Below are 26,133 nucleotides of genomic sequence, written 5' to 3' on the forward strand. Positions count from 1 at the left end.
GGAATGTTAAATTCAGCTGCCAAGAAATTCAGAAATTCCTTGAACATATAAACACACGCGCTCAGTGAGCTCATGTGTTGCCTGATTCCCAGAGAGGAGTTGTTGCAGAGTCTCGCTATTGTGCAGCACTGCCTTCTTGGAGCTGGAAATCTGCTTCCCCCACTGGATGGACCACACGCATCCGACCTGTGAGCCCTATACCTGCATACACACATGGACACACACCCCCTACACACGCACACACACACACACACACACACATGCGCACACACACACACACATATATATGTATATATGAAACAAAAACATCATGCAATCTTGTCACGTTTTGCTCCTTACACTTTGCTTCTTGTCAGAGTTTCTTCCATGGTGAATCTTGGGGAGGTCAAGCTGTATATAGGTGTTGACTACGGTATGAAAACAGCCACATAACACATATTTACAAACACTCAATCTCCCATTAGTTTCTGTTGGCAATGCGGCCACTCATCCTGTATTCTGTGCCCATACGGGGCTTCTGTATTTCTTCTATCCCTCCCCCTCCAGATGCTTCACGGGAGAACTACCGAGAGTCCATCTGCCAAACCATGAGACTGCTGCTACGTGAGTGAAGATTTCAACTTCACCACAATCCAGTTGAAATGTCTTTGCATAATTTACCTGTATCCACTTCTCTTAATCCAGATCACATCTTAGAGCACTCAGAGGATGATACAAAGTCACTGTTTGTCATTATTAAGGTATCCTTCTCTTTTTATTCTTTATATGAAATGTTGTTAGTTTATCCTGCAGCAGGCCTGCAAAGGTCTCACAGCACCCTTTGTCTGTCTGCCTGACTGCAGATCATCAGTGACCTCATGTTTTTCCGAGGCACTCAGAAGAAGGAGTTTGACTCACGCTGGAAAAGCTTCACTCTCGTCAAGAAGTCCATGGAAAACAGGGTGAGTTGGAAAAGTACACAAACTTACTGGTTGTTTGTTTCAATGAGTCATTTACAAGGTGATTTCAATACTTTGCTTTTTTACTTTTGCAGCTTCTCGGGAAGAAGCAGCACATTAGAGCTCTACTCATTGACCGGATTTTGCTCCAGCATGAGGTTTGTTTAATAAAAACACTGCCTGGTCATGAAAAAAATATTGGTGGGTTTTTGAAAGGGTACACATTACCGGTGTAAACATAACTTTCCACTCATGATTCACCAAAACAACACAGTAATAATTTGACTGAGAACACTATTTTCTTCACATTTTTTTAATAGATATTTCAGTATATTATCATATTTTTTTACTTAACCACTGAAAGTCTGATGTCAAAAAAAGTCATAATTGACATGCAATCTAGAATTTAAATGAAGATTGTATTTTTGTGTGAATAGATGAGAAAGATGGTTGTGGAGGGGAGTGAATATAAAGTGGTTCATCAGGATCTGCTCTGTGATCTGCTGCTGCTTTCTACCAGCACGTATAGCCAGGTAAAAAAATAATAAAGTAAAACACACATTAAAAAAATCATGTAACAATAACATCATACGTCCTTCCTTATACACCATGCAAGAACTGAGTCTCTGGATCTGGACTAGTGTGTGATTTTTTTTAATATTATATTTTAATATTTGTTAATATTAAAATGTCCCATCTAACAATGATGACAAAATCTTCCAAATCGTCCCAATTCAGTTTTGGATCACCTCCAAAATGTGTCTGTCTGTAACTGCTTGTGCAGGCCTGCTAACCACAAATAAACAAAACAAATCACGTAACTTGACAGAGTTAATTAAATAGTTAATGAAGAACTGATCTGCTGACTTCTATATTCATGATGGCACTTTTGATATAAGCGAAAAAGTGTGAGAATGCATGCATGTGCATCTGTAAAACTATGTGTGTGTGTTCGTCCTTGCAGGTACGCAGCAGGGCACAGAATGTGCTTATGGCTGCCTTGGGAACCTATAGTTTCTCTTACAGAGACCTCATTCCCCGAATCCTACAACTGTTGTCGCCACAACACACTGGTGTCACGCAGCAGCAGTTTAAGGTACTGTGCATGCAAACACATAGGAATGCATCACTTGTTTGTCATACTGGTCACTCTCCGTGGTGCTGAAACGTCATCTGTAGTGCTAAATTTTGTCCTCAGTAGGTGGCCTCATTGTCCTGCACTGGTCACTGCTTTGGAAGCTTTACTGCTTCCTTTTTGGCAAGTAGGCCTTGACCCATCCTACATCGTTGCCTCTTTCTTTCTGATATCTTCTTATATCTCAAAAAGAAAATGTTTCAGTATAGGAGTCATTATTAACCTTATACAGCCATTTTTTTAATGAAACAGTGGGTCCTCTGTGCAATGTACTTAGAAAATAGCAATGGCAATGCGAACAACTCCTAGACAAAAAGTCACTATTATCACCAGCTGTGGTTTGTATACACGGGAGAAGCTTTGCAGTTTCTGTATTACAGCACTGGCCTGTGTAAGCCTGGTATTCTAAGCAAAAAAATGTGATTTAAACCATTTTCACACATTCACTGCAGCCCTGAACTTTTCTTGAACTTACCCAACAGGGGTGCGTATGAAGATAAAAATTTGACACTGTCAGATCACAGATTAGCCGGTCTTTATCCTGCAAGCTCCCTCATACAAAACCTGTGACAGATTTCACTGTTGTACAATACGCTGGATGATTCACAGCTACCATATGTCATCCTGCGCACTTTTTCCACACTTTCACCACATGTATGAGTAATTCTAGTAATGTGACAAAGGACAAATGCAGCCTTATCCTGATATATTCATGTGTGAAAATGGTTTACGTTGCTGTTTCATTCTATTGTTTCCCATTCATTTGTGTAATTGGGCAAAAATAACTGTACTAGCAACATAATCATATTGTTTATAGTATTTGACAGAATATGTGGTTTTAAGCAAGATGCTTGACCTGAAATTCTGTCAAAATTGCATATATAAGGAAAAAAAACAAAACAAAAACAATTTAAAGACACTGTTCGAGGATTGAACAGTGCCCCTGGTTGCTCTGCTTCCACGTCTGCAATGTTGTTGTTTCGAATTGCTGTTTCTGTGGCTGTGATCAGATCCATCAGTGGGATTTGTCACAGTGCCACAGCAAAGTTCAACCGTTTTGCAAGGATGTTTTTCTCTGCTTGGGTGAGTTGTCTGTCAGACAAATTTTTCACCCACTTGTCCACATCAATTGTCATTGATCAATGGTCATTAATCAGTGGTTGTTGATCAATGGTCATGACAATTTGCATATTAATGATCAAGAAACGGACCTCACGGCCCATTATTTGTCAGTGGTGCTAGTTTCAGTCATTGTGGAGATGCACTGTTTATATTACTGGGGAAACCTGCAGTCAGCAGTCTCAGATGTTTCTCCCACTACATCCAGATGATAAGAATGAACTTTTTGTCAATTATCTAAAAGATTAACGAATTTAATTTAGTTTCAATAAATATGGGGTAACTATGTTACATGAAGCAGGTGACACACAGCAGCATTTTTTGGCTGAGGTAGTTTGTGATGCTGGTTTCTAGTGCCTTTAAAACACAATAAAATTAATAGTAATAATTCCACATGTTAATAACCCATACAGAGAATAACTGTTTAACCAAATAAAGATTTACATAGAGACGCCTTGAAATTTCCAATCAATGCTCCAAATGTTACTGAACCCAGAACTGTGAAGAACCACAAAATCACTCAGCACTTGCGGAGCCCAATGTAAACACGTAAATATTAGATTTAACATGTTTAGCTTCTTAAGCACATTGCAAAAGTGCACACTTACAGTTATCATCATCATAACTTATAGTATCATTACATAATATCACAAGAATGTTCTAAATATTTAAAAAACATGACCATCATTTGCAAATTTTTGAAGCTGCAAAGATACACCTAGTATCTCTTTTAATGTTTGTACACATGTGCATTTTTTCACAGGGTGCTCTGTACTGCCTTCTGGGTATGTACAGTGGTATTCCTATGGCCAGTGCAAGGGACTGGGAATGGGTTGGGCAGGTGTGGCCCGCTCTGGTCCGCTGCGGCTTATCACCCACAATGAGCCTGGAAAAACCCTCAATCGGTCGTCTGCTTGATGACATCACTGACAGGATCCTTCGCCAGCATGACACTATCGGAGTCAACTTCACTGTGAGCAAAGTGATCATTAACCATCAAAATGCTACCATCACCTGATACTTTTTGTAACTGTGTGCTGCTCCCCTTTGCCCACTTCTACCTCTAGGTGTCTGAGGGATGTGTAGAAGTAGCCATTCAGATTGCACAATCGAAAAATCCCACACCTTGTTTAGAAGCACCATCCAAAGAGGAGATAAAAGAAGGGCTTCAGCGTCAGCGAATTAGAAATGTGGTTGCTGCACGGTAGGGATAACAAGTAGATTTCTCTTGTTCATTGAAAGTCTTTTTGAAGTTTTTCGCATGATATCCCATGAAGATTCTATATTTTTGTCATATTGAACATGACACAGCCACCACTGGCTGCTAGGCCAAAATGTGTATTCCCTAAAAGGTTGGCAGTGGCTTGTGGAGGTTGCTGGGAGAAATGGTTTGGTTTGCTGGTGGGTTGCCACATTTACCTGTAGTTTTTTTTTTTGTTTTTTTTTTGGGGGGGGGTAAATTTTTCTGCAAATACTTGCTAATTACTTGAAAATATATGAAGCAAACTGGAAATGCAGAAGGTTTGTGCCTCAGCGCCATAGCCAGTCTGGGAATACTTTCCCCCTCTACACCAGTGGTTCCAGGCTCTAAGTCTGTGTGACTGGGCCCTAATGCAGTTGATCACTTGATTGATGTTGGCACCATGATTGTCACATTTTGAAAATGGCAGACAAGTTAACATTACGTGATTAGTGGTCATGTGTCTGCAAAACCCGAATATTCCTATAATATATTATTAGGTTTGTAATATATAAAATTTTGGTAGTTTAGTAGCCGGGGGTGGTACTACTAACCAACACCTGTTTTTATTTTGTACAGGAAATATGAAAAGTTAGTCAATGACCTCTTGGACTGCCTTGAAGACAGAGACTTGTAGGTTTTCTCTCCAACTGTTTATGTGTTTTGAGATGTTAGAATACACTAAAGCTGTTTTCACACATAAACTTCCATTTCTGTTTACGCTACAGAGGTGCACAAAGAGCCAAATATCCAATACAGTCGGATTTGACATTGATCCGTCTTTGACCTGCCAAGTCCCTAGTACAAAGTCTAAGTGATGTTGAATTCCGCCATAAAAAATACATTGAATGTCATGTGTGCTACCTCCTGCAAGCTTTATCGAGCCATCTCTCTTGCCTAAACCAAGGAAGTATTTCCAGTAGTGCAAACATGTTTGAAACCGACTATTTCCTTCTGTGTGCTACATGTGAAACCTGGAAAATATCCAAACCAAGTCTCCAGAAAACTGTCCAAAGATTCTGTGTGAAAACAGCATGAGTAAGCTACATAGTACTGTAGGTCATCCAGAGTTGAGGGGACCAGAGTTGAGGGGACCTGCTGGTAAAAGCACAAGCACCTTTAGATTTAAGCTTTGAGTTTGGAGTAGCCCTAAGGGAACCACCTGAGGATCTAAAGCTGCAGACTGGCTTATACGGAGTCAACATTTCTGCTAGGGAGCTTGGGGCCAGGCCCAGACAAGCTTTAAAAGTGATTAGTAGAATCTTAAAATCAATTTGAAAATGTAGAGCCAATGGAAAGAAGCCAGGATGTGACGCTGTCTGCTTGTGCTGCTTGTAATGCTTGGCAGTAGAAAATAGAGCTGAGACATAGAACTGCATTTCTATTATTACCAACTCTTTATTTTTTTATATATGCCTGTGATTCAGACCCTGGAAGTTTGAGCACATGGCCACAGACTGGCTATCTCTCTTGTTGAGGGAAGATCACCCACTTCCCCCTGACGCTGTCCTCTACTTCACACAGAGCCTCGTGCATGATTCCATCAGCATACGCAAGGTCTGTGTGTATGTGTATATCTGTATGAGCTTTGGTTCATGTGAAGTTTCCAGTACACTGTATGTTCCAGACAAGCCAGGGTCAGATAGCAGGGAATCCGAGCATTTTATAGTAAAGCTGAACTATAATGAAAACCCAGATCATTATCAGAGTCATTATGGTTGAATTAATAGTAATTTTAGCTCATATGACTGAAGAACCAGTGAGCTCCTACCATTGCAAGGCATATTAGGCAGATTTTAGTAAGCTTGGAAGTAAATTTATTTATATAGTGCCTTTCACAAATCACATACAAACAAATATAAAATAAAATAAAATGAAATGCCACCTGATTGCTACTTTTAAAAAAATTAAGCTTAAGGTGTTTTTTGACATCTGCTCAGTTTATAGATGATAGAAAGGAAGTCAGTGTTCCAAAGAAGGGGGCTACAATTGCAAAGGCTCTGTCTCCTTTAGGTTTTAGTCTAGATTTGAGGATAACAAGGATAACAAGGCCTGATCATAAGACCTGAGAGTCCTGCTGGTGACATATGGCTACAAAAGTTCAGTTATGTTGGAGGGCACTTCACCATGCAAGGTCCTAAAGGTGGAAAACTGAATTTTGAATTGAATTCTGAATCTAATGGGGAGCCGTGGGGTCAGCAGAGGTGTGTTGTGAGAGCACTTGAAGGATCTGTTGCAGCATCGTTTTTGTGCAAGCTGTAGACCCAAGGAGGTTTTACTGAGGGAGACGAAGACTGAGTCGCAGTGGTTCAAACGAGATAAAACAAAAGTATGAGTTAGATATACATTTAGATATAATACGGGGAGGTTTACTGATATTTCTTAATTGATGAAAACAAAAACGAACCAGACCCTTAACCAGTTCTTTATCAGAACTTGCCCCCGGGTTGCTTATGTGTACTTTAACGTAGCTAGAGAGCAATCCTGGATTTCCAATAACCCGGGGAACCAGGCTGTCTGGGGCATAAATAATGATCTCTATATTTTTATTTTCATTCAGATGGAGTAAATAATCTAACATTCATGATTTTTTTTAACAGTTCAAAGATTTTTTAAAGATAAATAATAATAAAAAAAACAGGTTTAAAAGTGATGTAAAGCTGAATATTACTGGCATAACATTGATAAGTGATGTGAGTAAATGATCACAAAAGCTGACATAAAGAGAGAAAATGGAATACAAGTGAAACAGGATCCAGAACAGAACCCTGTGGAACACCGTGTGTGATGATTTGGAAATAGATGTGGCTGTTCACCCAAACTCACGGTCAAGGTTTTCCATTTCCATTTTCACAGCATAAACTGCACAATACTTAAAATTGAATTGTTTTTTTTATTATATTATCACTGAAATCTGAATAAGTGAAAAATATCTCTTGTTCTTTGTTCCTCTCTTAGCAGCTTGCAAATTAGTGCCACAAAGACTAAAAGCAACTACACAAAAACAAGAGGAATCAGATTTAATCCTAGACCAGACACTGTGTTTTTGGGCATGAGTCAAGAATCAATTTGCTCATCAATACTGACAAATACACATATAATGGGATAAAATGCTAGATCTTTATAAGGCTGTGAGATCAGCAGAGGATCACGAGCACAGAAGGTGGTCACACTGAGCCAGACAGCAGTTGCTACACAACGTGAGAGCTGCAGGTTTTGAAAAACGCACATTAGCGCTCTGGCTAAAATCCCCTTTTTTATTTAACTTCTCTTGTCCTGCTCATTAGCTTGTTGGATAACCGAACACTTGCTGTGTAAAAGCGCTGTGCTCACATCAATTTGCAGGATACATAATTAATTGCTCAGCTGCAGACCATTAAACAGCATGTAAACATACCTGCAAGTGTCACTGAAATCCAGTTAGAATCTGTTGTGCTTTGAAATCACAACTTGCAACACAGTTTGCAGTTACTGCTACTTACCCAAAATATAGACAAAATACTTCTTCCTTTTTAATAATGAAAAAAGAGAAAATTTAAAAATGTTACAATGACTGCAAAAAGAGGTAATGAATGATCTTATGATTATATATATTTTTGCACTGCAGTCTAGTCATCTGCACATTCAACAACCATTTCTTTTTATTTATTTATTTTTTTCTCGGTAAAAGCGGCTCATGCAAAGTGTAGAATTTATTGAAAACACAGCTAGAGTTTCACTTTTACAGTTATTTGTTTGTATTCAGGTGTGTGATTGAGCAAAATGTCATACCTCTCCAAAGCATAACTGAACAGCGCAGACAAAAGAAAAGAGTGTGAGCTAAGCAAAAAGAGACTTGTGCAAAAAGTGCAATTTAATGGAGCTAAGACACAAAAACTATCATAAAAAGCAGAAGCAATTCAAAGATTAGCTACAACACTGAGACCAGGCTGTTCTCCAGTTCGCTATCAAACGACTGCCGGTAGTGTCAGCATTTTTTAATACCCACAGCACTTTTACTGGCCCTAAAGGATCCCCTGTGACTGTGGCTAAAACTGTCTCCCTGTAGAGGTCAAGTAGGGTCACTACAGTTTGTGGCAACACTTACGATGATAAACTTGTTTCACTCTTGTTTTGGGTAATATTTCCCACCTGTTAGGTTGCAATCTCGGCAATGGCTGGTATCCTGAAGCAGCTGAAACGACTGAGTAAGAAAGTGGCCGTAAAGCCATCAGATATCAGTGAGTTTATGTTCAAATGCACACAATCAACCACCAACTACATTATTCAGCTTTCATGTTTATTTCTAAAGCAGGATTTTTAGTTTCGAACTTTAATAAGATAATAGTTATAATCAGTTGAAATCAACCACTTTGAAACAATAACATCTAAATTTGCTTTAAAAATTGCTATAAACCACAAGAGCTTTCCACCGCAAACACACATTCCCCCACAAATAAGACTAATAGCACTCTTGTGTATGAGTGTAAAGGGTGCTTTCTGTTATTGCTTTGTATTTGTAGGTGGGATCGAGGAAACTGATGGGCTGTGCGTGGGGGATCGGGAGGGAAATCGCTGGCTGCAGTACGACAGCAACAACCTACCTCTGACTCAGGAAAAGTGGGACTCTCAGTGTTTTGTGGAGAAGACACACTGGGGATACTACTCGTGGCCGAGGTGAAGACCCTGACTGAGAGATGAGGCGTTGGATGTAGAAACTGAAAGGCTGATTAACTGCTTGCTTGCAAGGAGCTAAGTAGCTGATTGACTTAACTGCGTGGTTGATTTGATGCTTGGCTTTGTGGCGTTGTGACCACGTTTATGCGTGTATGGCTAAGTGCCGGATGACGCGGCTCTGAGTGGATGGATAACTAGCAGGGTGTTGAACTCGCCTTCTGTCACGGCCTGTCCCAGATAAGGCTGACGGAACGACTTACTGTCTGGCCTAGATAGAAGAATTGATGTATAAGTATAGCGCTGGGTGCCTGTCTTCTGTCTTGGTATTCAGACGCTTTGCTGACTACTGACTTTATAATCATTCATTTATCCTTGCTGCTTGTTTGAAGACAGTATGTGTCTATCCAGATTTTTCCTTTGTGTTGTTATCTATAAATCATCGCAGCCTCTTCTTTGTCTCCTGCTCCTTTCAGAGAAATGATGATCTATGCATCTTCGGAAAAGCCAAAAGATGACCTGCCATACGAGGAGATGAGTGAGGTGCGTGCTCATACAGGGCCACACACAGAATCATTCAGCGAAGCCTCTCTATACCTATTATTACATTTTGGCTGTGTTTGTGTGTCACACAGGGTGAAAAGATCATCTTTGAATACTTCTCGGACCCAGAATTTATTGATCAGCTGATCGAGTTTCTCTCTCTGGAGGATCGGAAAGGAAAGGACAGCTTCAACCCTCGACGTTTTCTCCTCTTCAAGGTACAGTTGTCATCCTCAATCGATCTGACAGACCTTATACAAAGTAGTGACGCAGCATAATGACACTAGCCAAGGCTGAATCGAACTCCACAGTGCTGCATTTTCTATCATCAACTTTTGTGATTCATTTTTCTCCATCATGCAGCGGTTTACTTGCGTCAAACAAAACCCTGCTTTCCTTTTTTCTCCCTTTTTTCCTGGTAAAAATACACACACACAAACTCACATGTTCATGCTTGATTGGCAGGGGCTCTTTCGTAACTATGGTGACGCATTCCTGCCATTACTACGGCCTCACCTGGAGCAGCTTGCCAGTGACCCCCATGAGAGCTCCCAGCGCTGTGTGTGTGAGATTACTGCAGGGTTAATCAGAGGCAGTAAACACTGGAGCTTCGGCAAGGTACTGGACACACACACACACACACACACACACACACACACACACACACACACACACACACACACACACACACACACAGTGAGAAACGTACACACTGCACCACTTTTTGATAAGAAGAGTCAATATTAATAAAAACTTCCATTATTGTGTATGTGTGTGCGTGTGCCTCAGGTGGAAAAGTTATGGCAGCTTTTGTGCCCTTTGATCAAGACGGCATTAACCAACATCACAGTGGAAACCTACACAGACTGGGGAACCTGCATCGCTACTGCTTGTGTGAGTTGCTCACATGCATACAAATCCACTATAGTGAAGATAACTCAGGGCTTGTTATAAAAAGTATAACAAGCCCTGTTAAACCAAAAAAAACAACATTTTTTTGTTTAATTGCTAAATAAGATGTTCAGAAGCTGATATTTTAAAAATCTACAGAGCATGTGAAAATTGTCAGATTTGCCTTGACGACACCCTTTAAAGCACAAACTCTTCCTTGCTATTCTATTATTGTTCCTTTATGGTAGTGCAGTGCTGGCTCACATTTGTACTATTGTATGCATTGTATGTGAAAACAACTGATTGACTATGTTTAGTGTTAATGCGAGTATGCTACCCTAACAAGTAAAACCAAGTTGAGATATTAGATATTAGGTCTGCTAAATCTGTGTTTATTAAGCATTTATACTCACCAGGCAGAGGACTGTACTCAGATAGGCTGCGGTATTTAAGCGATGCTTAGCTGGTACTAAGGGGCCCAGAGTGTAGAAAGAAATGCAGTCTGCCCGTTCTCCTGTGACATCAACAAAGCATTTTTTCCCAGAAGCTGCTGCTCACTGGATATTTTCTCTTTTTCAGACCATTCTCTGTAAACCCTAGAGATGGTTGAATCAGCTTTCTCCCCCATTCTGATCAAATTGATCTCTAGGTCACCTTGATCATGTCTACATGCCTAAATGCACTGGATTGGCTGATTAGGTATTTGTATAAATGACAGTCCATTTAGCTGCATTATTGACTGTGTTATTCATTACACATTCCTTTGAATTAAACAGAACGGCTTTGCTTACCATAACCTGTTCTTGCCTTTTCTTATTGGAGCATAAAACGTGCTGTTTGGAACAATGAGGGCATAAGGCTATACCTGAGCTATCCAGTTTTTTTATTATGACTATGCAAAAACAAAACAATAAAAAGCCAATGAAAATTATTTTTGTTCGTATTGAATGCTGTCCAACAGGAGGGAAGAGAACCCAGGAAACTCCACTGGCTGTTTGAGTTGCTGATGGAGAGCCCCCTCAGCGGAGAGGGCAGCTCATTCAGAGATGCCAGGTAATGTATGTGTGTGCATGATAACTGCATACAAAGTATTTGCAGTATTTAAGAGGTTTCTGATTTCAGGCTGCAGTAGTAACCTGAGCTGACATATGCTGAGCAGACATGCCCGCAATAACACAACGACCCCCCATTCTTCCATCTGCCCCCTCTCTTTGTCTCTGTCAGTTTGCTGTATGTGCTTCAGGGAGGTCTGGCTCAGCAGCAGTGGAGAGTTTCTGAACTGCTGCACAGGCTGCTAGCCTACCTGGAGCCCAAACTCACCCAGGTGTATAAAAATGTCAGGGAGCGCATTGGCAGGTGAAGAACTTATTCTGCATTACATAATTGTGTCTAAATGAGTTAATCTCATTAGCTTGTGTGTACTGTTTGGGTTGTTCAAATTAGAGGCTCGTTATTTATCTCTAACTCTGTCTCATCTGCTCCCGTACTGTATTTCCCTCTCATCTCTCCCCTTTCTGCTCCCTTACCCTTTTTGTGCTCTTTTCTCTCCAGTGTCCTGACCTATATCTTCATGATAGACGTGGCTCTGCCCCACACCCGGCCCACTACCTCCCCCCATGTGGCAGAATTCATCACACGGGTCCTAGAGCGACTCAAGCCCCTCACAGCGGAGCCGGAGATCCACAACCACGTACACGAGGAGAACACCCAGGAGACAGATGAGCGCACCCAGGCTGTCAAACTACTCAAGACGGGTCAGAATGTGGATGAAAAGAAGTAAACTGTGTGTCTTTTAGGCAGGAAGGCCAGGGACAGACAGTGGCTGCATGTCTCTCTCTCTCTCTCTCTCTCTTGCTATATAAGCTTGTTCTCTTGGTGAAATAGACAGTCATACTAAAACTAGATGGACCAAATTAAAAGCTGTGATTCTTCATTGATCTCACCTTTCAAATTTATTTTAAACGGTAGTGAGGTGTAGATCGATAGGAAATTTCGCCCGTGTGTGTTCAAGCATGTCAAAAAGGAATTATGGAAAGGAGTCCAACTCAATATTTGGATAGGTCTCTTTAGTATAATATGTAATTTGTCCAGGTCACATGAGGAAGTCATTTAAACTACATTTCATATTGATTTTGCTTTCGTCATAGAGGCTAGTCTAATTTAACCAATTGTATTCAGGCAAAATGAAATTTCAAGCATTCAGAAGCAAATTGTCTTTTCGATGAAGGAGTGTTCCTGCATAACATTTATAGTGGAAAGACAATGCAGCAAAGAGTCAGAAGTATGAATTTGCCATTTTTGAGTCTAGCTGTGTTGTGTTGGCACAACCTACATAAATATGAACTACAATTTGATTACAAAGATAGTAGCTTGCTGAAATGAAAAGAATAAAAATTCAAAATTTGAAGTGATGTAGGTGAGCAATTGAATTTATTAGTTAATTGTATGGCTGAGTAATGTATTATCCAGACAAAACAGATAAAGAGTTGCAATTGTTACCAGCATTGATTAAAAACATATATAAGGTGTTACTAATAAAAATGTAAATAGCTAGCTGAAATAGAAATACGTGAAACGATCTAAGGAAAGTATGAAAACCTTAAAAGTAGCAGTTTAATTGTTGTGAATTAATAATCAAAATAGTTAAAACCGCTAATAGAATTACTGATTAAAAAATGAAAGTGGTATTTCAACATAAAGATAAAAATGAGCAGGCAGGTGGGCAGACGACATGAACACAGAGGTCAAAGGTCAATTATTTATATTATTGTGTATGAATTTTCTAATTTACTGAAAATCACATGTTAAGGGAGTAATACCTTCAAGTAGCAGATTAATCATTTAAATAGAAAAAAGTTAACAGTCATAGTCAGCTCAACTGTCTAACCCTAAATAGTAATTCACATTCAGTTATAATGAGGTAAAATACATGCTTTTGAACATGAGAGGTTTTTGTGATTAAATGATTCTTGAGACCATTATATAGATTACATTAGATGAAAGAGGATAGGCACCACTGGCAAAGTTTTATAATGTTAAATACTTTAAACTAATACCTATGCAGAATGTTTTTCCAGTGAAAGATAGAGAGACACATATGCAAACCTCTACATATAAAAATTACCTAGCGATTGAGGATAGAATGTTATTTGAACTTAAAGATTTTGTAACTATTTTTGCAGATTTTATTGTATTACAGTAGTCACGCCTGCTTCGTTTTTTTTTTTTTGTAGCTTGCCACAGACTGAATTTAGATCTCATTTTTTTGCCTCAGTATTTGTGCATTGCTGCTCTTTCGGTTTCTGTTATTACTGTAATCTCCATTATACAGACAAATATCTGGCTGTGGAATTATACAAGTCATTAGATACTAAATAATGATAGATTGTGTTTTATTACCAGAGCCACGCAGCTCCAGTTCTGTGGGGTTTTTTTTATCATTTGCCAGCAATTCAAACTCTCCTTGTGTGTTTATGTGTGTATATATGTGCTATTTGCAGTCTTAAAATGGCTGATGACGAGTGCAGGGCGAACCTTTACCACTCCTGTTCAACAGCAGCTACAGCTCCTGCCTCTACTCTTCAAGGTAAGAACAAACACGCACACACACACAGGTTCTAGCACAGCATTATTACCCACTCAATCTTACTTGCCCATTAAACTCAATTTCTCTCTTCATTTACTCAAAATGGTGCGTTGCTCCTTGTCTTTCTACCTCTCTCCCTCTCTCTCTCTCTGTTTTCTCTCTCCCCCTGCAGATTGCCCCGGTGGAGATTGATGAGAGCTATGATGAGATGAAGCAGGATGCACGCACGTGTCTCTCTCTCATGTCTCAGGGCCTGCTGTATCCTGAGCACATCCCTCTGGTTTTGGCTGCACTGGAAGAGGTAATATGTACACACAAATCCAGAAATACTCGCAAAAGCACACACTCACAACTGCCTCACCTGCCTGCTGTCAATGTTCCAAGCCTAATCTCCCAAGGTATTGTGTTAGACTAAAAACAACCTATGCTATTTTAATTAGCTCGCAGATTTTCTGCGGTGAGTTTTTATGTGAGTGGTACCCCTGTTGTGAAATAGCGGTTCTAAAACTACCTTCACATCAAAGGGATCAGGAAGCATTGCAACATTTTTTTAGTTTCACCTTACTTTATTGCTTTGTTTTATTTTTGATCGAACACCAAAAGGTTATCATGTGGATCTGGTGCTGTGCACAATTTTATTTATTTATTAACCTTTATTTAACCAGGAAGATCCCATTGAGATTGAAAACCTCTTTTTCGAGGGAGACCTGGCCAAGATAGGCAGCAGCAGATGTCTCACAGTTACAGAAATTACTCAAACACAGGCAGCAACAACACACATGCAACAATAAGTGAAAGAATACGAATAAAATAAAAAATAAAATTCAATAAAATTCAAATAAAACTAAAAAAGTCAGTTAAAATGACAATCAATCTAATTGAAACAGTTACATGTTATGGACTTGGCCTCAAGGATTCGTAGTTTAGATTTAAAAGCACTTAATGAAATGAATTCAGTCATTTTCCATTCCTTCTGCAGTTTGTTCCAGGCCAAGGGTGCTAAATGGACAAAAGCTCTTTTACCAAGTTCAGTTCGGGCAAATGGAACAGAAAGCAACAAGTAACCATGCAGACGAAGAGAATACCGACCAGCATGTTTCATTACAAGCAGGGAACATATATAAGAAGGCAGCAACCCAAGTATCGCCTTAAATATAAAACTGTATAAATGAGAGTTCCTCCGACTTACCAAAGCAGGCCATCCTACCTGAGAGTATAACTCACAGTGGTGAGTCTGAAATTTACAGTTAGTGATGAACCTCAGAGAAGCATGATACACAGAATCAACCATTCGAAGACATTGAGCAGAAGCATTCATATATACAGTGGGGCAAAAAAGTATTTAGTCAGCCACCGATTGTGCAAGTTCCCCCACTTAAAATGATGACAGAGGTCAGTAATTTGCACCAGAGGTACACTTCAACTGTGAGAGACAGAATGTGAAAGAAAAATCCATGAATTCACATGGTAGGATTTGTAAAGAATTTATTCGTAAATCAGGGTGGAAAATAAGTATTTGGTCACCTCAAACAAGGAAAATCTCTGGCTCTCACAGACCTGTAACGTCTTCTGTAAGAAGCTTTTCTGTCCCCCACTCGTTACCTGTATGAATGGCACCTGTTTGAACTCATCATCTGTATAAAAGACACCTGTCCACAGCCTCAAACAGTCAGACTCCAAACTCCGCCATGGCCAAGGCCAAAGAGCTTTCGAAGGACACCAGGAAAAGTATTGTAGACCTGCACCAGACTGGGAAGAGTGAATCTACAATAGGCAAGCAGCTTGGTGTGAAAAAATCAACTGTGGGAGCAATCATCAGAAAATGGAAGACATACAAGACCACTGATAATCTCCCTCGATCTGGGGCTCCACGCAAGATCTCATCCCGTGGGGTCAAAATGATCATGAGAACGGTGAGCAAAGATCCCAGAACCACACGGGGGGACCTGGTGAATGACCTGCAGAGAGCTGGGACCAAAGTAACAAAGGTCACCATCAGTAACACACTACAACGGCAGGGAATCAAATCCCGCAGTGCCAGACGTGTTCCGCTGCTGAAGCCAGTGCATGTCCAGGCCCGTCTGAAGTTTGCCAGAGAGCACATGGATGATACAGCAGAGGATTGGGAGAATGTCATGTGGTCAGATGAAACCAAAGTAGAACTTTTTGGTATAAACTCAACTCGTCGTGTTTGGAGGAAGAAGAATACTGAGTTGCATCCCAAGAACACCATACCTACTGTGAAGCATGGGGGTGTAAACATCATGCTATGGGGCTGTTTTTCTGCCAAGGGGACAGGACGACTGATCCGTGTTAAGGACAGAATGAATGGGGCCATGTATCGTGAGATTTTGAGCCAAAACCTCCTTCCATCAGTGAGAACTTTGAAGATGAAACGAGGCTGGGTCTTCCAACATGACAATGATCCAAAACACACCGCCCGGGCAACAAAGGAGTGGCTCTGTAAGAAGCATTTGAAAGTCCTGGAGTGGCCTAGCCAGTCTCCAGACCTCAACCCCATAGAAAATCTGTGGCGGGAGTTGAAAGTCCCTGTTGCTCGGCGACAGCCCCAAAACATCACTGCTCTCGAGATGATCTGCATGGAGGAATGGGCCAAAATACCAGCTACTGTGTGTGCAAACCTGGTAAAGACCTATAGTAAACGTTTGACCTCTGTTATTGCCAACAAAGTTTATGTTACAAAGTATTGAGTTGTATTTTTGTTATTGACCAAATACTTATTTTCCACCCTGATTTACGAATAAATTCTTTACAAATCCTACCATGTGGATTCATGGATTTTTTTTTCACATTCTGTCTCTCACAGTTGAAGTGTACCTCTGGTGCAAATTACTGACCTCTGTCATCATTTTAAGTGGGGGAACTTGCACAATCGGTGGCTGACTAAATACTTTTTTGCCCCACTGTAGAATATCACCATAATCCAGCACAGGCAAAAATGTTGCAGCAACAAGCCGCTTCTTTGTATTAAAAGAGAAACACAACTTATTTTGAAAATAAAATCTCAGTTTTAACTTCAGGTTTTTCACAAGATTCTCTACATGTGGTTTGAAGGTAAGCGAGTCATCAATTAAGATTCCCAGATATTTATAGGTGTGAACCAACTCTATTTTATTACCTTCAAGAGTGGTTACTGATGGGATTGTTTGGGCTCGTCTCCTTGATTTAGAAAACAACATGAGCTTTGTTTTGTCTGCGTTGAGAAAAAGTTTAAGCTGAAGTAATGAATGCTGGACAGCAGAAAAGGCTTTCTGCAAGGAGTCAATGGCTTGGACAAGAGTTGAACCACAGCTGTAAATAACTGTATCATCAGCATAGAAGTGCAAGTTTGCATCTGGCACATGTAGACTAAGATTGTTTACGTAAATGATAAATAGAAGGGGACCTAATACTGTGGCACTCCGTTGTGCACTGTAACAAAGTCAGAACATAGACCGTCAGATTTAATGCACTGAGTCCTGTTACTGAGGTAGTTTGAGAACCATGCCACTGCTCTCCCAGAGAGTCCTGACTGGAAGAGTCTAAGTTTTAAAATACAGTAATCAACAGTGTCAAACAATGAAAAGTTGCAGATCAACAACTGTTTATGGTAATTTGTAGGCAGCAGAAATTTGATACAGACTTTCAGAATCGATTGTAGCAGGTTTTGTAACCTAACCCTAATACTGACTTTTCATGCAGTCATCATCAGGTCTGAGCTTTAATTTATTAAGGTTTATAAGCACATACACTACACTGAGAAAAGTACTGTTCTGCCTACAGTGCCATGAAAAAGGTTTATTTACCTTTAATAAATGAAATAATTTATTCGATATTAATGCCATTCACTACATAGTTTACTGAAGCATGTCTTACCATCTTGGCTACCCCTCTGGAGTATTTATTTGTACATGCTGACAACTCACAAATCTGATTTGTAAAACAAAAAGCTCAGCATGGTAAACTAGCCCTGAGATGAGGCTTTAAACCTTTTTTCTTAGCTGCTTCATGTTTGGCTGCACATCCATCACTGATAAAAGCAGCTGAAATGAGCTTCCTTAAAGGGGAGGCTAGCCTTAGCCTTAGTGATAGGATGATGGCCTTGGTCATTTAGAAGGTACTTGGAGTAGAGCCACAACTCCTCCACATCGAAAGGAGTCAGTGTTCTGGATATGCCTCACCGACAGGAGGCAGAACAAGGATGCCTTGAGGACATTATGTCACTTTACTGGTTACTAGGAATTAATTGGTATCCCCCAGAAGAGCTGGATCAGGTGGCTACGGGGAGGGAGGTGTGGCTGTCTCAGGTAACCTGAACCCAGATGGATGGACAGATGGATGAAAATTTTTCCTCATTAAGTTATATTTTAGTTTATGGATACAGATGGTCAAGAGTCATGATAAGAATGCCTGTTTACATATTTATTATGATAACCATTGATTTGGATGATAACGAGTAGATATTTGTGAAATCTTGTAAACCCCAGCTGAGAAGCATCAGGAAACAACATAAATATGATATATATTAGCCCGTTTGTTTGTTTATTAGGTCTTTGCTGGTATGGCCAGCACCAGATTCCAAAATGTCTTTCTTCTGTTGCAATCTGTGTTTTTATTTTGCATTAAAATGTAGACAGTGTAACCAAATGCACCAAAGTGGTGTAGAATGTGGTATAGAATATGGTAGGTGTATACGGTATACCCTTATTTATACACATTCTGTGTATATTTATACTTAGTGAAATAGATGTGCGATTATGAATATGTTGGCATACTTATATTGCGCAGGCACAGCCTCACAGAGTCATCCAGATGCTTCTTGAAAGATTTTAATTGCATGAAAAGAGAAAGTATTACATATAGATGTTGTGTACTCGAGTTTATATATCTTTTATGAGCAATATATCACCTTCAGGGCCTTTCGGGCATCAGTACAAACTCCAACTTGTCTCTCATTATCTCATCCCTTCTTTCTCTCCTCTCTCCTTAGATGGCAGGCAGCAGGTCATGGCATGCACGCTTCTCAGTGCTGACCTACCTCCAGATCATGGTTTTCTACAATTTGTTTACTCTGCTCAGTGTGCCCGCTGAGGTTCTCCGCATTCGAAAACTGGTGATGCAGCTGCTGCTAGATGAGCAGCTTGAGGTAACGTATTCACAAGCGCTGGTTTAACACAGCCCCTGGGATCTCTGTCAGGAGATAATAAAGGGCTGCTTTTCTAACCTAAACCTTAATCCATCTTTTCCATTCACAGTTATTGCTTAAAAATAACAGTCTGTCTCAGTGCTCACTGTAGTTACAGGGATGTTGATTGAGTACTGTGGCTGCCTGAAATCTCTTTGTCTGTGGCAGCTTGGACGATCTAAAAATAACATTCAAGCTAAACCCAAAATAATTGTTTATTTGTCTTGACTTTAAATCCTCTAAATTACTTACTAATGTTTATTTATTGAATCGAATAAAAAAAAGCTTTACAACTGGTTCTCGGAGAACAGAAGTCTCTTGAAATATTGAGTAATGTCAGCTTTTGAGCAATCAATGTCCCACTTGTCTTGCTTTTAAACCCTTTAAACTGTCTACGTTTATTGATCTGGATGTACAGCACAGGTGAAAATCAATAACCCCTGCACTCCAATTGAATTGTCTAAATTACCAACACAGGTCCTTCTCTTAATATTTTGTTAACTGTGTGAGTGTAGAGTTGATTAATGCTTTGTCCTCGTATCACTGTCTGTTACAGTGCCTCAACCATCACTCAGAGCTTATTCATAATTTATGCAAAGTGATGCAGGAAGGCAGTGATGTTCTGCAACTGAATTTTACATCAGCTCAGCTCAGCATCTATCCCTCCTCCTCCTCCTCCCCTTGCTGTTCACCGATCTCCTTGGGCTCGCCTCCCTTAATAAATTGCACATGCATTCCTTGCCTCTAAAAATGCCTCGTGTTCTCCACAGCACTCTTTATTTGTCAGTTCTGATCTTCAAGGACCTGTTTTTTCCTCCCTCTTTCTCTCCTTCCTGTCCCGCCTTTCTCCTTCTCATTGTAGGTGAGGGACATGGCATGCACCACCCTCAGTGGTTTACTGCAGTGCCAGTTCTTCCCTCTGGACTCCAGTCTGCAGACACAGCTCCAGACGCTGAGTCAGACTTCCCTCCCCAAGGCCCGAGGGGAGCTGGCCTCTACAGGTACACACACACACATTTCCGTGCACGTCACAATTGCACAGTGAGGCAATCACAATAATACTTGCCCTATTACCCTTTCTTATCCCAGGGGAAATGTGAACCTTGAGATTCGAAGAGCTATTTCAACTCTCCCTTTGTGTGTGTGTGTGTGTGTGTGTGTGTGTGTGTGTGTGTGTGTGTGTGTGTGTGTGTGTGTGTGTGTGTGTGTGTGTGTAGATTTAGTGCGGCGCCATGCTGGAGTGCTCGGCCTCAGTGCGTGCATCCTGTCGAGCCCCTATGATGTCCCAGACTGGATGCCTCAGATATTGATGGACCTGAGCAGCCATCTCAATGACCCACAGCCTATAGAGGTGCGCGCACGCATTAGCCCCACCACACACACTCATATATAAACATCTAGCTCAAAACAGTGTGAGCTGAAAGAATACAATTTCATTGTCCAATTGAGGAGAAAATTGTGTCTTTGGTCTTACTTCAGGCATGAAGAATACATACAATGTAATCCGTAGAGCAGAGTTTGAATAATACATTATAGTGGTGTGGAGCCAATGATGACGATGGTTTAGTGCCTCTCCCATAGGAAAGTGAAAAAGATGAGAAAGAAAATCCAATAAAATACAGTTAAAATATTGTATTTGTAAAAATATTGATTAACATGTCTGTTACTGGAAAGGTTAGTCGGAAAAAAATAGAATCTGGTAGAAATATTATATTTTGCCCATTATAGTAAAGGACACATATGTTGGTTACTGTAAATCATAGGCTGTATTTAAAAGGTGGAGATATCCATAATGATGATATCCGTATCCATGAGCTCCTGGTGTTCATATTTTCACGTGTCAAAGTAGGATCGTGGCCCCACATTTGGGGTTATTTGGAGTCAGAGATGTCAGTGTTTGGCAAGTCAACGGAGTGCTAACTTATCAGTCTATACTAGCAAACTTGGCTACCAACTTTCCGCACAGTGTCATCCTCACAGTCATGCTGCCAATTAGCACGATTGCTGCAGAATCACTAAACTACTGTGAACCACATCCATATACATAGGTAATCACAGATACAAGTAAAATACACGTAAAAAAAAAAAAAAGTCAGGAAGGTGTTCTTATCATCTCATCATCATCAGATTAATTACTGACTTTCCTTCTTTGGCCAAATAACTTTATACTTCATTCTTAGCTAACTAGAAACAACAGTTTCTAACAGTGTGCAATGAATAAATTATTTTTCCAAATTAGTTTTTAATTATTGTAAACAGTTTAGATCGTTGCTGCAAATATTTTCAGCTGCTAATCTGCATTTTACATTATGTGTCTCTAGATAGAGGAACTTTTGAATTTGCAGTTCATGTACTTAAACTTAAGTGTAGGCTTCATTGTAATAGATAGTGGCTGTAATCAAGGGTGGGTATGAGCGTTCACTGTTCAAAACAAATGAAGCAAGAAAAACAGTTGCTATCAACATTCGTTTTATTGCAGGACTTTACTACAGACTATAATGGAATTGTTCCACTACCGAGAAACAGCACATCACTTTGGGCTCATGTATATTAGTTTACATAAAAGTTTGGCCTTGAATCATGCATTACATCTTGTTTATCTAGAAGCCAAATATCTTTACATTCACACTTGAGAAATAACAATCCTATTTTCCCTGCCGTGGTTGCCAGATTAAAAATTATTCTGTTACCTTTTTATTATACATACCAGTGTATGGAAAAAGACAAACGCGGACAAACTCTCAGGCCTCTGGTACAGAGCAGTTAACAGTTATATAGACTGCATATACCACATAGAGCTATATACTGCATATTTTTTAATAAAAAATACTTGTTTGCATTGAAAAGGGGAAGATTATTAACTACTCATAAAGTAACTGTTTGTTAATACACTTGGATGTATGCTCTGTTGCATGTGTTGTGTGAAGGCACCATTTCTATATGATCCCAGGCATGTTTTTCTGCATTGTGTTCTATAAAAATCTAGGATGCTTTCACACTTGGTCCCTTTCAGCCCTCTTAACAACTCAGAGCTATTAGTCAGCATTTTTTGCGCATATGTAAACACTTCAACTGAACTCAGATGAAGGCATGAGAACACCAGGTATTTCTCTTTCTCCCACATGCACACAGCAGTGGAGGAAACATTGGCTCCCTTTAAGTCATTTTAGTCATACCAAACCTGTAAAAGCACTCTGCTGAAAATGCTGTTAAATTAAATATGATACAAACGCCTAACTAGTGGACTGCAGCTAATGATTATTATTCATGATGGATTGATCTGCGTCGTTTTTCTACTTTAGTCAATTTTTTTGTTTTATAGAAATTCTGAAAATAATAAGTACCATCAGACTGCCCTCGTTGGTCTTTTTTTAATTATGAAGACTGAGCTGTGTCCTTTTAAAAAGACTAATAAGTGATCGTGTCCCTAATTTCATGATACCTTCATTGGTCAACAAAAAGCAGATACCAGTTTATCTGTGATTGGTCGATATCAGCCAGCTGATGTATCACCAGGGCTTTAGCAATGAGGCAGATAATTGTATTTTTTCATGAATGGGATGTTGAGCTTTGTTAGCGTGTAGAGGACCAAATGTGCAGTGATGAATCATGCTCTAAAAATGATACTTAAGATGTATGTTTATTTTTATTCTCGGATGCTAAAAAAGTAGCTTTGCATAATTCATAGTTCAGATCATTACTTATTTACCAAATATTTACCATATATGTGGCCTTGTTGCCGCATCTCAGTTCATATTCTGTGTAAAACAAACTCTTTTAGGTCCCTTCCTCCCTCCTTTAAGCCATTTTTGTTCTGATTGGCTGCCCTTCACATGAAAACAGCAGTTTGAACAGGTCTCATGTGTTCACAGCCAAAGCGCCAGCCACTAGAGCTCTGTAGGATATCATACAGAGCTAAGATTGGAAAAAAATATTGCATCATAGAGATTTCAGTCTTCATACAGGTTTAATATGAGCATCCACCATGTTTTCGATGAAAGACAGCAGGAAAAAACCCAATAAAGTAAATACAGTAAAGCTGATAAACTCACTTGTGTTTTGTGGTGTTGTTTCTAAATGTGCACACTGCATTCACCTAGATTATGTTTATGTATGATGATTTTGATTTTCTTACCCAAAGATGACGGTGAAGAAGACCTTGTCAGAATTTCGGCGTACTCACCACGACAACTGGCAGGAGCATCGACAGTGCTTCACTGACGATCAGCTGCTCGTGCTCACAGACCTGCTGGTGTCACCCTGTTATTACGCCTAGACAGAAATTTCCTGCCTTCCCAGGTCTTCGTAAGCCATGTAGGACCACTACCAGAGAAATTAATTACACAACGGCTGGGAACTCCAGTCTTGTGCAGCCTGTAAAATAATATCTGATAATGCTAGCAGGGCGCTCTCCCGCTGGAACCTCACTTGCCACCGTTGGCCTTCACTAAACCCAGCAAGTAAGCAATCCTGGGCAAAATGGTTTCAAATTTTTAACTAGCATGGTATTTTTAGTCAAAGGTGGCCACTTTAGAGGGAAAGGTTTGGTTTATATTGAGAAAGTCTTTTTATTGCTAATCATCATTGTTCCGGTATGTACTTTTAAAAGAGTTCTAACTTGTGCATGTTATTAAATACAAGGAAGACATTCCTTCATGATAATGTTCATGTGTGAAATTATAAATATATATAAATGTATGCAATATAGGCAGCACGGTGGCACAGTGGTTAGCACTGTTGCCGCACAGCAAGAAGGTCCTGAGTTCAATTCCACCATCAGGCCGGGGTCTTTCTGTGTGGAGTTTGCATGTTCTCCCCGTGTTTGCGTGGGTTCTCTCCGGGTACTCCGGCTTCCTCCCACCGTCCAAAGACATGCAGCTTGTGGGGATAGGTTAATTGGATAATCCAAATTGCCACTAGGTGTGAATGTGAGTGTGAATGGTTGTCTGTCCTTGTGTGTTAGCCCTGCGACAGACTGGCGACCTGTCCAGGGTGTACCCTGCCTCTTGCCCTATGACAGCTGGGATAGGCTCCAGCGCCCCCCGCGACCCTGAAAAGGATAAGCGAATGGATGGATGTATGCAATATATTCAGAAAATATTTGTGAAATTGTAATCTAAAAATTATCGTTGTTGTATTTCTACAGCTATATTGTATCCAACACTTATAAAGCTATCTTAAAGCACTCATGATATATAATACCTCATATTGACATTAATTATATCATTTATATAAATAAAAAGAAGAAATAAAAATTGTATATATCATATTAGATCATAAAAATCTGTGACCTGCAGTAACAATGGTGTCATATTTCTATAGGCCACATTTTGTCATGTTCTGCATTAGTTCTGCACTGAGAATTTACCGTGTCCTGTGAAATAAATGCATTATTTGTAAAGTGTGGTGCTTCTTTTTGAGTGTTGCATGTTTGCAGGGTTGGCTGACTGTATAAAGCACCAGCTGTTTATCTCTGTACAGCCATGTCACATAGCAGTACACTTCATTCTGTGCAGAGCTCAAACATAAAAGCTTCTTCTTGCGAGGATAGTTTTGTGCCACTGCGCCCTGTTACTAGAGCCTGTGCACATTAGCACCAGCGTAGCTAGACCCCTTTTACTGCTGCAGCCTAGTAAAATCTCAGGTCTGAGTTTTAACAAGTTCCTGTATGTCGCACAGGAGTCATTTAGATTTAGATTAAGACATGAAAAGAGCAGGGTTTTTGTTTTTTTGTTTTTTTGAATGCACAATGTCAAAAAGCTTTTAGTGCTAAAACTTGAAATATATTCTACAGTTGAATGCTCGAAAAACTTAAGTGTCTAAACTTTGTGTTTTGACTTATTTTCATAGATTATATATTAATAATTATCCATCTGTTTTCTTAACCCCTCATCTATGTCAGGGTTGTGAGGGACTAGAGCCTATTCTAGCTTTAAATTGGGTGAGAAGGAGGGTAAACAGTGGACAGATCACCAGTCCATCAGGATATATTTACTCACTGGCTACTTCATTAGGTTCGCTTGTTCAATAGCTTATTAACATAAATATCTAATCAGCCAGTCACATGGCAGCAACTGAGTTTAGCATGCAGACATGGTCAAGAAGGACTGCTGAATTTCAAACTGAGAACCAGCATGGGGGGAAAATGGTTATTTTAGTGACTCTGAACATAGTTGTATGTCTTAGTATTTCAGAAACTGCTGATCTACTGGGAATCCCTACACAGCCATCTGTAGGGTTTACAGAGACAGGTACAAAAACAAAATATCCAGTGAGCAGCAGATCTCTCAGTGAAAATGCTTTGTTGATGCTAGAGGTCAGAGGAGACAGCTTTGAGCTGGTAGGAAGACATAGTAACTCAAATAACAACTCAGTACAACCACAGTAAGGAGGAGAGCATCTCTGAACACACAACACGTCGGACCTTGAAGTCCATAGGTTACAGGACCAGAAGACCACACCAGGTGCCACTCCTGTCATCTAAGAAGAGGAAATTGAGGCCACAATTTGCATGGGCTCTCCAAAATTGGACAGCAGAAGTTTGGAAATATTGCCTGATCTGATGAGTCTTTTTCTGCTTTTTTGGATAGTAGGGTCTAATGTAAACTACATGAAAGCTTGGATCTATTCTGCCTTATATCAGGGGTTCAGGTGGTGGTGCAATGGTTTGAGGGATATTTTCATGGCACACTTTGGGCCCCTTAGTGCCAACTGAGCATTGTTTGAAACCTGCAGCCTACCTCAGTATTGCTTCTGATGATACTCATTTTTTTATGTCCACAGTACGCTAAAGACTGTAACATTATGACTGTAAAGTAAGCAAAGGTAGGTTGATGTAGCAGA

At 40.0% G+C, this 26,133-nt stretch overlaps 1 protein-coding gene across 1 annotated transcript in view; it reads left to right on the forward strand.

Annotated features, from left to right (window-relative positions):
• Window positions 1-25,969, forward strand: part of LOC308391399 (proteasome activator complex subunit 4B-like) — a 49,585-nt gene extending 23,616 nt beyond the window's left edge. The window contains exons 21-47 of the mRNA XM_080874026.1: window positions 93-188; window positions 357-412; window positions 547-603; window positions 685-740; window positions 843-941; window positions 1,034-1,096; window positions 1,376-1,471; window positions 1,903-2,034; window positions 3,956-4,165; window positions 4,260-4,396; window positions 5,012-5,065; window positions 5,860-5,989; window positions 8,571-8,652; window positions 8,935-9,088; window positions 9,562-9,628; window positions 9,721-9,846; window positions 10,094-10,246; window positions 10,418-10,522; window positions 11,481-11,572; window positions 11,744-11,875; window positions 12,071-12,273; window positions 14,020-14,105; window positions 14,278-14,406; window positions 19,096-19,251; window positions 20,153-20,291; window positions 20,508-20,641; window positions 23,432-25,969. Of these exons, the coding sequence (XP_080730152.1) occupies window positions 93-188; window positions 357-412; window positions 547-603; window positions 685-740; window positions 843-941; window positions 1,034-1,096; window positions 1,376-1,471; window positions 1,903-2,034; window positions 3,956-4,165; window positions 4,260-4,396; window positions 5,012-5,065; window positions 5,860-5,989; window positions 8,571-8,652; window positions 8,935-9,088; window positions 9,562-9,628; window positions 9,721-9,846; window positions 10,094-10,246; window positions 10,418-10,522; window positions 11,481-11,572; window positions 11,744-11,875; window positions 12,071-12,273; window positions 14,020-14,105; window positions 14,278-14,406; window positions 19,096-19,251; window positions 20,153-20,291; window positions 20,508-20,641; window positions 23,432-23,566 (3,079 nt within the window). The 3' untranslated portion in view covers window positions 23,567-25,969. The remainder of the gene's footprint in view (window positions 1-92; window positions 189-356; window positions 413-546; window positions 604-684; window positions 741-842; window positions 942-1,033; window positions 1,097-1,375; window positions 1,472-1,902; window positions 2,035-3,955; window positions 4,166-4,259; window positions 4,397-5,011; window positions 5,066-5,859; window positions 5,990-8,570; window positions 8,653-8,934; window positions 9,089-9,561; window positions 9,629-9,720; window positions 9,847-10,093; window positions 10,247-10,417; window positions 10,523-11,480; window positions 11,573-11,743; window positions 11,876-12,070; window positions 12,274-14,019; window positions 14,106-14,277; window positions 14,407-19,095; window positions 19,252-20,152; window positions 20,292-20,507; window positions 20,642-23,431) is intronic.
• The last annotated feature ends 164 nt before the right edge of the window (window positions 25,970-26,133 follow it).

Source organism: Rhamphochromis sp. 'chilingali' (genome assembly GCF_963969265.1).
Source record: "Rhamphochromis sp. 'chilingali' genome assembly, chromosome: 22".
In the NCBI taxonomy this organism is placed as follows: Eukaryota; Metazoa; Chordata; class Actinopteri; order Cichliformes; family Cichlidae; genus Rhamphochromis; species Rhamphochromis sp. 'chilingali'.